Source organism: Thamnophis sirtalis, unplaced genomic scaffold, assembly GCF_051295495.1.
Source record: "Thamnophis sirtalis isolate CommonGarterSnake01/CBP01778 unplaced genomic scaffold, rThaSir2_p1.2 scaffold_6, whole genome shotgun sequence".
Taxonomy (NCBI): domain Eukaryota; kingdom Metazoa; phylum Chordata; class Lepidosauria; order Squamata; family Natricidae; genus Thamnophis; species Thamnophis sirtalis.
In genome coordinates this window covers 31,392,194-31,405,676 of record NW_028261386.1, presented here as the reverse complement: position 1 = coordinate 31,405,676, position 13,483 = coordinate 31,392,194, and the positions used below count along the sequence as shown (strand labels likewise).

Sequence of the window (13,483 nt, the reverse complement as noted above, 5' to 3'; positions counted from 1 at the left end):
GAGATATGATCACTTTATGACACTGCACAAGACTTTGTGAATGTGTTATAGTCATGATGTCTTGGAAACAATATGAATAGGAGGCTAATATGAATTTAGATGGTAAAGCAATGGTTCCTTAAGAATCATTAGTATTTTAGTCCTGATATCCACTTTCTGTTTTTGAGTTTAAAAAAACCTCCATTGTAATTTGTCTTTCCTTTCAGTTCCATATTTGTGATTAATGCATGCATTAAAAGCTTTTAATAATATTCGAGATGTGTATATTAAAAATGAATCTACAACATATTGCACCTCTGGTCAAAAAGCTTCTGACATGCTTGGCTGAGCTGATGTGATACGACACGTAGCGCATCATTCCTGAACAATCTATCTGTCCAGGGAAGAAAGCTGTCAAGATATTTGCCATTTAGTTTCTCTGAAGGGGAGGCAGAGTTTGTCATTATATCTTGAAATTAAAACCTCACTCAAGGCATAGAGAAGTAACATTCTGTGATAAACATGTGGAGGTCATAGGATAGAAACCCCAGAGACAAGAGGAACAGCACAGATTGGCACTAAGCATAAGAAATGTGCCTGTCAGTTTTCATTTTTCACCCAGCATGTTGTACCATGACATACTTAGTATAGGGGGAGGGAGTTGTATTGGGGCACATAGAAGAAATTGCAAGTGAAACCATATCTTTTTTTAAAAAAAATAGTTGGAAAAGATTTCATCTGTGTCCCCATTTGACTTACCCCCCTGAATCGTCTTGGTTTTTTTAAAAAAATCTCCCCACTCATTACATTTTTTAATCTATATGAATACATGTAGTCCTCAACTTACAACCACAATTGAGTGCAAAATTTCTGTTGTTAAGTGAGACATTTGTCTGCATGGGACAAAAGCAAAGAGGAAGAACAGTATCAGTCAATAATGTATCAAACAATCAATCAATAATAACTGTTTAATCTTGGATAAAATATCAAGAAATTGTGAGTATATCATTTATACATTTTCATCTGTGTAAACATAGTGTGTGCAAAAAATATTAGGATGCATTTGATTTTGAATATAATAAATATTTATCATTGTTTTCCATAATTTTGATTCTGTTTGATGGATGGATGTTAATTGAGATCTCAAAGCTTTTTAATGGGATAATTTGTTGGGGGGTGGGTGAGTGGGTCATCTTACTCTCTTTTGCATTGTATATTTTGGCTTGATTCTGATGTTTTCATAGTTGAAGTTCACTTTGAACAGAATTATGTTCCCATAATATAATTACTTTTTTGTTCTATTCCTCCTGTGGTGGGTTAAGATGCAAGATAGAGTTGCAAACTTTTATACATTCATTATTTTCTTTCTTAATACTTCTTGCACTTTCAACTCCACTCTGTTCTTTTTTTCTATTAGTTTATCACCTGAATTCAAAGTTTCCTCCTATTCAGCCCCTCCTGCTCCTTCTTAAATCTTCTTTTCCACACCTAATTAAATTGCTAGCTAAAAAGTAATACTTTTTTCTATAATACTTAGTTCCTGATATTCCAGTGACAGTACTTTTAAAAGGAAAGTCTCCTTCAAGTCAAGCTTTATTCCTGCTGTCTTGACGGCATGTCTATATAGCTTTTATGGTAATAGTGGAAAACTGGTATATTACTTTCTTGCCACAGGTATCTTCTTCTAAATCCAGTCTTCAGCAATGGAATTCCCTGTCTTTTATGCCAGTGCTAACTATGCCAATCCTGCTTACTTTCACTAAGTTAGACAGAAGTGGCTGTTAATATATTTGATGGTTTAAAAAGAAATAGACCATATGTATTTTATTAAGAATATAGTATATAAAATATGCCATTATAAATTGACTTTTAAAAAACATAAGCTTTAAAATTGGGATATATTTACTGAGAAAAGTTAACAGATAGAAGTTGAATAACTGCCCTTAGCATTGTATTTCTTCCCCTTCCAGAGGACAGTTTATGAATGAAAAGGAAAGATTACTGAAACATCAATGATGACAGTTTTAAAAAAGATCTTGGTTACAGCACTATTGACAAAGCCAATCTATAATGACAAATAAATACAGTATTCTTTTTCTGACTCTTACTACATTTTGCTGCCTGTGGAAACTGGAGATTGATAAGGATCAATTTAATTTGTGCAGAGCTTCCTTACAACAGCAGTCAAATCAGTAAAGACTTCCTATCTGCTTTGCCAAGAACTTGCAAATTCATCAGTTAACAAGAAAGGTCCACTTAGAAATTGATTTAATAGTTATCTTTACAATGTGGCAGTTTTCCATGCCTTGGGTGATAGCCAAGCCATTCAGCCATGACAACTGGACAAGAAATATTTAGGTATTGTCAAATGTAGACTGCTAGTTCCAGTTGAGAATGAATGGCTGATGTTTTCAAATAGCTGTTTATAGTCTCAGAATGTTGATAGGTCTGACTCCTGATCTCTGTCTTTGAGATCAGTTCTTTTGCTTGCACCATGAGCAGTATCTGATGACTGGATCCAATGTCTTGATCTTCCATAGTTCATCCACAGTTTTTAGGGTCATTATGAGGAATTATAAGAGGGACTAAGCATATCTTAAACTCATGATATGTACTGCATTCAAATAAATATGCTAGGATACAGTGACTAGATATCACCAAAGGATGCTATGTCTAAAAGTCTTTTCAGCCCTAATGTCAGTCTTGTTTTAAAGAACTCTAGTCTCCAGCAGAGAACAGGATACAGCAAGGGTACTGAATTGTGGGCAGGGAAGATTTGGGAAAAGTGTAAGAGAAAATAGTTCAAAGTAAAATTTATTTATTCAATGCCCCAGAAATTCAACGGGTGTTGCAAGAAATTCAAGAGTAATACTTTGGTACATACACGGATCTTGCAACACTATTAAATGGTTGCATCCAAGTGAAAAGTTGCTAGTTCTTGAAAAGCTGAATTTGGATCCCTACGTATTTAATTCTTTTTTTTTTTTTTTGGTAGCATATTTGTTTGCCACTATTTTTTCCTGATGCATTCCATCTTTAATACCATAGCTGGGCAAATGTGTGTGAAGTGAATACAATGAAGTACTATCTAATCTCTTTGTACTTTGACCAGCTTAGAAATATGAACATCCTGTTTGACGCAGGTTTTATTTTTAATGAGATAACAAACTTCAGATTTTAAAATATCTAATTTAGTAATGCATGGAATCAGAAAATGGGGGATATGGAGGGGACCACAAGGAACAAACTCTTCTCAGTGTGCAGGAAAACCAATTAAACCATCCTTGGTGATTTCCTAGCTTCTTAAAAATATTCAGAAGGGGAACTCAGAATCTCCATAGTTAGATTATTCTGCTGTTGTACAGTTTCCCCCCCTCATATTTAAACAAAACCTTAGGTAGCTTTAACTTCGGCTGATTATTTTTGACTTCTATAGTTCCTGGTCACCTTCTCTATTTCACCCTTTAATGTGTTTAAACATTGATACCATGTCTCCCTTCAGGCTTTTTCTCTTTATTCCAAGTTCCTTCAGGCTGTCTTCACTGGGCATATTCTTAAGTACTTGCATCATCTCCTCCTATTAAAAATGCTGAGATTGAGGGGAATTATATCCATAGCATTCTCTTTTCCCACTGAGGTAATTACTTTTCTCAAAGGAGATGAGATTTGTCTCACATGACCTACTTTTGACAAAGCCATGCTGACTTTTAGCAATCACAGTATTGTCTTCAAGTGACTTTACAAGTGACCTGCTCCATTAACTGCTCTAACATCTTTTCAGGTATTAATATTAGTCTCACTGGCTGAGAATTATGGGGATTCACTTCCTCCCCCCCTTTTTTTGAAGAGGAGAACTATTTGTTCTCAAGCGTTCTGACATTTTCAAAGGAATTCTGGTTTCCTAAGAGAAAACTATCAGAAGCCCTAACACGGTGGTTCTTGAACTGGAGGTAATTACTCCAAGTATTTAATTTGGGTATTTGCTGGGAATAATGGAGCAATTTACAATTGCTTGTTTTGTGTGTCAAGTATCCACTTTGAAACAGCTGCTACCACAACACTCGGGTAAAATAAAAGTCTCCTTTTGTGGGGGTAATGATATTATTCAAGCCTGAGAAAGTGATAATTGGGTAAAACAGTTTGCAAACAGTTCCTTCCATGTTATAGGAAGTACGTACTTCATCAGGTCTTGGGACCTGGAGGCATCCAGATTAGCTATTTTTCCAGATCTTAGCTGAGCCTCCCATGTGGTGTCTATTCCTTTTGTCCTTCCCCCGGAATATAAAGACAGAGGCAAATAGGAGTTCATTATATTCACTTTCTGATCTGTTAAGATTTCTTCATTTGGAGCAAATAGGTAGCCCACCATTTCTTTTGCCTTCCTTTTATTACTACCGTTTGAAGAAACACTTCTTGTTGCATTTTTCCTGGCTTGTTAGTTAGCCTTATTTCATTTTGTGCTTTTGCTTTCCTAAGCTCATTTCTACATATCTGAGGTAAATCTTTGCAGACTGCCTTGGTCACTAGCCATTCCATTTCCAATTTCCCTTTCCCCAAAGCATCCTTCTTCAGTCTTAACTTCCTCATTAGTATTGGGACTTCACTACCCTTAATTCCCTTTTCAAAAGGTCCCAGCCACTTTTGCTTCAAGCTTTTCTTCTCAGACAGGGCCGATTATACTCACTGTCACAACATGGCCTTGTCAAATAAAGTTGAATAATTAATTATTCCTGTGCATGTGATTTTACTGACTTTGCAATTTTATGAGACTGAAGATGGCATCGTATGACAGAGGAAAGTAATTCGCTTGAACAGTAAAATGCTTGTGTGCTTCACTTTATATTGGATTTATACAGAAATTGCTATGTTGGAAAAACATAGCCCAAGGAAAGTTCAGAAGCACCATTCTAATTACAGGTATTGATTTTCACTATCCTTCATTTGTTTTTCTTTATTTTTCCTTTGGTCTTCTCTGCCATTCTCTTTAGCAGAGCCATAGCTGGCAGGAGAAAACCTCCTGGATTAGCAGCTCCTGCTTGAAAAGTGGGTGGCAGCCATGACTAGAAGGGCCATTGCCCAGGGGCACCTTGTGACCAGTTGCACCCATTTCTGGATTGGGAGACCTTACTTATGTTAAGCTCATGGAATACATTAATGTAATATGCTCTGTGTGGGGCTTTCCCTTGACAAGCATTTGCGAGCTTCAGCTGGTTCAGAATGCAGTGACACAGACACTTTTGAGCATTCCACTTGTTCATGAGCTGCCAAGCTCCCAGTGGGCCTCCATGTACAATTCAGGAGGTTGGTCATTATCTATAAAGCCTTGTGTGACACATGGCAGGCTGGTTGATTCTCTTTTGGAGAAATGGATGGCCCAAATACAGAAAATACCAAAACTGAATGTGTTAATTGCCCAATCATCCTGTTTTTTATTTATTTTTTTGTATCCCACCTTTATTGTTTTAACAAATAACTCAAGATAGTGAACATATCCAACACATCTTTCTCATACCATTTTCCACACAACAATCCTATGTGACTGACCCAAAGTCACTTATTGATGGAATAGCAGGATTCAAACTTAATATGGCTCTGCAGATAATTTGCTTCTCTGTTCAATTTGTATAGCCCACCCATCTCACATATGAACATTTAAAAACACAAAATAATACAAAGAATAACTGGACATAACAAAAAGCCATTTTTAAAAATAAAACTGTTTTAAAAAATCCATAATCAGTGAGAGAGCTAGTCAATTTCACTAACAATGCAGTCACTTTACAGATTCCATACTATTGCTAACAGATCCCCAGACCAGATGGCAATGCCATTTCTTCAGGCTCTTCTGGAAGACCAACAGTGAATGATGTTCCCGGATGGTTGCCTCAGCAAAGAAGGCTCCCCCCTCCAAGTTCCATCAAATGACATTCTTTTGTGGACAAAACCTGCAACATGCCCTTTTTGCTAGACCCAATGGTCTAGATGTGATTGGGGAGATGTGATTGGGGAGAGATTGTTCCTCAAATAACCTGACCCCATGCCATGTAGAACCTATAAGTTATTAACCAGAACCTTAAACTGAATGCAGAAGCAAACAGTGCAGCTTGTGGAACAGAGGTCTAACGTGTTCTTGTCTAGGTACTGTACACACACTCAAATTTCATACCAGCTGAAGTTTCCAGATGCTCTTTAAGGGCAGCACCATATAATATCCCTTTTGAAGACTCAGTGACTTCCAGAAAACCCCAGAGAAGGACATAGGATATCTGGGTGGGCTTTGGATTCACTAGAACAGTCCCACACTTGTTACCACATATCCTAAAAAGACCAAGAAAGGATGCTTTGGTCTGAGTGAACTATAGAGGGAAATGATGAAGGGCAAGTAGGAAATAGACCTTCCTTCCTCCCTCCCCTCCCTCAAGGATCTTTGGAGAATCATGTTCTGAACCCTGTTTCAGAAAGCAACAAAGCCAAATTACCAGGATAGGGAAAGATGTCCTGCTCCCCTCATGATAAAGTTGATTGGAACATCTCTCTTTAGAATACAAAGTGAATTTGTAAGGGGGTCAATCAGTTGATTAAAAAAAACTTCCAAAATTATTCTGCAAGAGTCTATTCCTGAAAGATCTGGATCCAGCCATTTCTATGAACTCTCTGCTGAACATGCATGTTGCAGAAGTTTTACTTCGAATAGTTTCTGTGTTTGGGCCATCTCTGCTTCCAACGTTTCTCCTTTCTGAAACTTTTAAAAGGGATAGTGGTTCCTCAAACTTTTAATTTTTAATATTCCCTGGGAATGACAAAAAGTTCTTCCTATCTAGCCACCATATTCTGTGTCTGCCCTCAGGTAAGACTTTTTAAGAAACCTCAGTGGATACCCTTTTGATAGCATTTGTTTCGGAGGTCATCGTAGACAAAGATGATTGTGCACTGAGCAGAGTCAGCTTGTACAAATCAGTGGTCATAGAAATTTAATTAATTAACTAATCAATCAATTAATTATGGAGATTCTCCAATATGCAAAGGATTGAAAAATTGATATGATGCAGTACAGAGTTCTGTAATAATCGCAGGTGCTATCTGCAGAATCCATCTTTATCTCACTTCTCATTAGGAGGAATCTTATGGATGAGTAGGGGTCATGTTTGTTCTTTGGTTTTCTTCTGCCACTGTTTGGAAACTAGAATGGATCAAAATCTTAAATGCAGCTATGTTTAGATGAACAGATAATAGTGATTGCTCTGGCTCTTCTAACCATCTAATCCTTTTTCTGTTATTTTTCATTTGGAAACATTTTTTAAAACGACATATGTTTTGAGAATTGGATTATACAGGTTTTTTTTAGTCTAAACCTCTGTTTATTTGTGATGGTGGAGTGTCTTTGAAATAAATACCAGAAAAATTCTATTCTATTCAAAGGGACTTATGTTGAAATAACTAGATATATTGTAGTAAAATTATTTTTAAATAATTGTTATTAAAACTTGCCTTAACTTTCCTCTTGATTATGACTGAGTTGATGACATTGGCCATGAGAACAGCAACAAAATCAGAGCCCGCAAGGAATTTAATTTTCAGTAGAATAAAAGAAGTTCTTATTTCATAATTATGATTTTATCTCTGTATTTGAATTTTTGTCATTGTTCCAGGTACACTAATATTGTTTCTTTTTCTGTGTTTGTTTGGTTTCCAAGCTATTGAGATATCCTGAGACCAGTTTGCAGGCACATAGTTTGTTTTGGCTGTCCTAAAGGTTAAGCTAGTTACAGGAAGGAAAGGAATGACATTAAAAGTGGAATGCCAAGCTGACCATCAGAACACAATATGCTTCGTCAGCTGGCTTTTTTCTTTCTTTTACTGAGATTAAAGAGCAGAAGCTGTTCTCAAATGCATCCCCCAGTGCCAAATGAGCAATAGCTGCTGGGTAGAACGAAGTCTATTGGAAAATCTCTTAAGGCGTGCCTGTCCTCAGGATACTGATGTATTCCCTCCTACTCTCTGGGCTTTGGCTGTTCTTGCTTGTCAAGGGGAAATTGCTGGGGGAAGTGGCAGCCAGCCTGACATTCTCTGATAGAAGCAAGATGACAAACGAGATACCATCCAAGACAATGAACTGGACACATAACATTGGATTTTGCACTTGTTCCAGTCCTTATTGATTACAGTTTAAAAAAAAAATCTCATTTTTAAAACAGCAATGCTTCAGAGCTGGAGAAATGTTTGTTTTACTTTGATATAAACTTTTGTACATTACGGTACAAAGGTTCAGATTTGCTTTTCTCCAGCAGTATGCTGGAGAGGTGTGAGGCATACGTTAATGAAATGCAAGAAAGCTCAGTTGAATCTCTTGAGTTGAGGCTGCCTCTCCAGTGATTTACTACAGTAGAACTGGGATTATCTCTTTCCAATCATCTTGCACTAGGACAGATTGCAGCTGCGTAACTCTGCAATATTCAGAGCAAGGAAGAAAATGTTTCTTTATTCAGCGGTCCACCTTATTAGGTAGACCAGAGTAAGAAACCAATACCACATGGCAGCGGTGAAATTCAGCCAGTTCTATCCGGTTCAGGTGAACCGGTATTGCTGGTGGCGGGAGGCTCCACCCACCCACCCAGATGTCATCATGTCCTGTTTTTGATGCTCTGTGCATGCGTGGAAGGTCCTGCGCAAGCACAGAGGTGGCGCGTGCAAGCAAAGCGAGTGACGGTAAGTTGATTTCACCCCTGCCACATGGTTCAGTAGTATTTTTATTGTAAAAATATAGTAATAAAATCTGTTTATAGTAATAACTATATGCTTCTCCCTCCCTTTTTTTATCTCCATTCAAACTAGGGAGGAACTTGTCTGAGATGTTTTGCAAGTTACTGTGTTGACCAGGTTCAGGCCCCTTTTATCTGACCATTGCCTTGGTAATGTCTCTTCTTCCATTCAATATTTTGCATTAGGCTGTTGGCCTCATCAATTTCTCAGAAAGTTACTCCCTCCAGCTATGCTGAACTAACATTCTGAACTATAATCCAGCACCAGTCTCTTACTCGTTAGTAGGTGTAGTACAGCAGTTAAAGTTTAATGTATTTGGAGGGGAACAGCGTAGGGAAGTCTAGTATTAGCATCAGAAAAAAAAGGAGGAATTGCCTATGACTTTCTAATTGGGTTTCTTTTAGCTAGAGCTTCTGAGATTTAATTGCTTCAAAATCTGGAGAAATATTCCTCTAGTTTAAGATTGAGGAAAAATAATTAACTTTCCAGAACATATAGTATATCAGACATAATCTGAGTTTTTAAGTGTCAGCTCTAAAGAAATGAAAATGATTTCCTTGAATGCTATTATGACTAAGCTGTTGCATACTTTTTTTCCTGTCAAAATTTCCCTCAGGGATGTTTCTCTGCTTCCAGTTTCCCAATCCCTTAAAATGGCTTCAAGTAACTTGATGGTAACAAGAACTTAATGTACTTATAATTTAATAAAGAATTGCTTCATATCATTAGTTAACTCAGCCTCTGTCTGTCGTAGATAGGTAGGTGGGTAGGTAGGAAGGAAGCTAGGAAGGGAGGGAGGGTATTCCTCAGCTTCCTCCAGTGATATTTTATGTCATTCATTCCTTAGACAATTCCCAGTTGGATTATTGCAAAATACTCTACATGGTACTGCTTTTGAAGACTGATTTCAGTTGGTCCAGAACAATGGCATCAGTAGTTTGGGGTATGCCTCATTAGAGTTTATAACACCCCACCTAGCTCCCAATAGGCTTCTGGATGCAATTCAGAGTGCTAGTTAACACTTTTAAAACTCACTGGTGAGTGCCCTCTGTCTCCAATGGTATCTGCCTATCCTTTATGTTCAATAGGACTATGCTCTAAGTCTCTTCTCTGAAACAATATTATCTTCTTAGACCCAAGAGGTCTGAGTTCCTGGTGGTGGCCCTTACCCTTTTGAATGAACTTCCCACCTTTAGAATTATTTTAGTTCTATTTAATGACATGTCTAATTTTTCTCCTATATTTTGGTTAATTCTTTTGTACCCTGCAAGCACCATGAAAAACCATGCTGCTTTAATTAGGCAGCCATTTATATTTTATAAATATTTAAGAAAAATATATAAGGACATCCACATAATGACCGTCACAGCTGCTCAAGAAAAGAATTAAATCCTTCTATATTGTATAACTTGAGTCACCGAAGCAGTCGGGGTGAGCTTAAATGGACTCCGGGGAATGGTAGAGGACAGGAAGGCCTGGAGGAACGTTGTCCATGGGGTTGCAATGGGTTAAACACAACATCACAACTAACAACAACAACAAAATAGCAAGGACTTACTATTTAGCAAATAAATTAACATCTTCCTGAAGGCAAATAATTTGATAAATATTACTGCAGCAAATATTGTTTAAATAATAATTCTAATAAATATTAATATTACTTTAGTCTGGAGAGTATAAAGTCCTGTAAGTGTTGCTAAAGCAATGTGGTCTGCATATGAAATGAAATCATGCAATCTTTTAATATATATATTTAAAACCACATTTTTTTAAAAAAATATTTCTTACTACTCTAGTATCAGAATATAGAAGCACAAGGATTAATTATAGATAATGTTTTGGCACCAAACTTGTATTGATCATTATCACCTGCACTTTACAAATGGTGAGTCTTTCTCTGCAGGTAATAAGAATTACAGACCATCGCTTGATTGAGCGGCCCTCCTGCTACTCAGATTTTGAACAACCATTGCAATTATTCTCCAATAGATACTTGACCCAAAACCAACTAGGCTAAACTTAATCAAACTATTCTTCTCTCATTCCCCATAAAAAGATTATTATTTCATTATGGAAGAGATATCGTCCCCTGTTTATATTTATACATAGATACATACATACGCACGCATGCACGCACGCACACACACACACACACACACACACACACACTTTTCTTTTTTACACTGAAGTTCAACCAGCATGTACATTCTTATATTGGTAATTTTAGTTGTTTTGACAGTGCTTCAAGTATATTTGTGTGAGAGTTTGTGTGATAGATGGAAGAAATTTCTGAGTGAAAGGAATCTATGATACCAATTTTAGGAGACATTTACACAATGTTGTGATAGCTTACCATTTTGCAAATCCCTTTGGAGCTCAACTCAAGTAGAATTTGAGCATATTTTCTGCCTTGTGGGGGTTTGACAGCAACAGAAGTGAATAGCTGACATATTGAGGGCATGCTGTGGGTGAAAAGGTCTTGACTATTCCACCTGCCCCTTTTGTTTCCATCTCTCCTCTCCTGGGGCGCACAGCACAGTGTCTGGCTACATTGGTATAATAGTTTGCCACTGCCACCACCATCTTCCCAGGGTCAGGGGTGGGTGGAAGACAGCATGTGATAGAAATGAAACTCTCTCTCAGCCTGAGAATTTATTCAGCCATAAACTGGGCATAATAGAGATAACAACAGGAAAATCAACTCTGTAACATATATCTGGCCCTTTGAGATAATGCCTAGCCTTACATTGTGATTTAAAATGGGTTTTATTAAAAAGAAGAACAACTTTGTTTTAGCTTGCATAATAAAACGACTAAGCAATTGGATGGAACAAGGCATTTACCACTTAGGCAAACTCGTAAAATGCTATGGAGACAAAAAGCGACAGATCTAATGGGCAGGAGCTAGATTCAAACAGTTTTAAGATGTGACAAAACTTGCAAGAATTGAGCTTGTAAATAATTGAGTCAAAATATTGCATTTGTTCATTCTTACAATATGGAAAAATATCTCTCACTTGGCCTGAAAAAATTGTTCATTTTGATTTAAGACAATCCGTAATTAAGATGTATGCTTTCCATCACCCCCAATTGTTTTTTCTCAGTGTTTTAATTAAATGGAAGGGTGAGGGAGAGGCAAATCTGGTTGATAATATCACAAGCATCTCTGAAGAATCTGATCTGATTTGATTTGGTTGTGACTAGCCAAGCTATTATTACCTTCCTTGCAGTAAGGATATTTTTAGCATTTTACCAAAGCAAATGGCTGGATTAGGTTGCCCCAGCAACTGCAGTTTCACCTTGAACTCCTTTCAACACTGCAGGAAGCATTTTGAACTTTACTTTCAGAGGGGTTTGTGTAAAACAAGTAAAATCATTGGAAAATGGAGATTGTGTTCAGACATTTAAATGTACAATGTGTAGGTTACTGGATCTGAGACTGATCTGTAAACCCATTTTCCTCTTACTGATGATGGATACTGTATATTAGATTAGTACAGTGTGGTCTTGTTGCGTTTGTGAAAATAAAAGAGTGGGTCTCAATTTGATGGAGTCAGCTGTGCTTAAATCTTGTGAAAATTAATAAGGCATATTAAATTGAACTTGTTTGCAGTAGGATTTACATGTGCTGTAATTTGTATTGGACTGAAGTTAGAAATTTTGGTTCCTAAGACTAATCAAGGTTTGTTGTTATCTGTAGAGCTTATAGGATATGGTCTTGATGAATAGTGGGAAGATTTGTTACCAAGGCAACAATCAGATAAATGTAGTTTGAACCCATATCAAGAAAGAGATTTATATAAATGTCTCAGACAGGATGACCCCTCCCCTTCCAATTCTCATGGAGATAAAAGAGGGAAGAAAGGAAGCAGATTCAAACTTGAAAGGTCATGTACTGTGCTACAACTGTTCTAATAAAAGTAGCTTTAGGCAGACACAACTGCTTCTTAATCTGGTTTATCTGATAAGGTTGACACTATCCCGATATGACAAAAATGTGTAGAAACTTCACCCAAAGACCATTTGTTGCACCAGGAACATCTTCAGTTATGAGGGACTAGGATACACATTTTAGAATTGTATATATGTGGGGATTTTGTATTTGCCCAATGGGAATTAAAACAAATGGGAAGGGTCGGTATGGGAATTGTTTTGTTTAATTAGCTTGCCCTACTTTTTACCATTAAATAGCTTTTGATTTTTTTTTACTAAGGATCCCATTAGGATGCCATCAGAGGCAGATGGGAATGTCTGTTCTCCGAACCATCCAGCTAGCTTCAATGAACAGGCCTCCTTATCTTCTCAGCAGCCTGAAGCGATGGTTAATGCCCTCAAGGTAACATGCCTTGCTGTGCTTGGTACATGTGCCAAATCTCCAACTTGTATGTTCTGTAACCATCCATAATCCATTGTTTTCAAAGCATCAGCATATTTCATAGGAAAACATAATAAACCCTGAATGCTAGTTCTCATCTCTTACATGTTATTCACAAATCATTATTATATGTCTTGATCTGGGTTGTGAACTAGTATACTCTGTCCTCCAAGCTTGAAAAGATTGCATTAGTGAGCTATAAGGAGCCTTGTCTTTGCATCCAGACATCATATAATAGGGTTCCCCCCGCTCAAATTCTGAAAATCACACTTATAAAGGAAAAACATGGAAAGTCATATCAGTCTCTCTAGTCCAGCCTTCTTCAGACTGTGTTTTCCAGTTATGTTGAACTACAAGTTCCAAAATCTG

At 37.1% G+C, this 13,483-nt stretch overlaps 1 protein-coding gene across 4 annotated transcripts in view; it reads left to right on the top strand.

The window, feature by feature from the left end:
* Positions 1-13,483, top strand: part of CCDC85A (coiled-coil domain containing 85A) — a 150,053-nt gene that overhangs the window by 117,694 nt on the left and 18,876 nt on the right. For 2 of the 4 annotated variants that reach the window (XR_015696910.1, XM_014076394.2), the window contains one exon: positions 12,953-13,075. The exons of the other annotated variants lie outside the window; for them this stretch is intronic. Coding sequence is in view for 1 of the 2 variants with exons in the window: in XM_014076394.2 (XP_013931869.1) it covers positions 12,953-13,075 (123 nt within the window). In the remaining variant the exon portion in view is untranslated. The remainder of the gene's footprint in view (positions 1-12,952; positions 13,076-13,483) is intronic. 4 annotated transcript variants of the gene reach the window in all.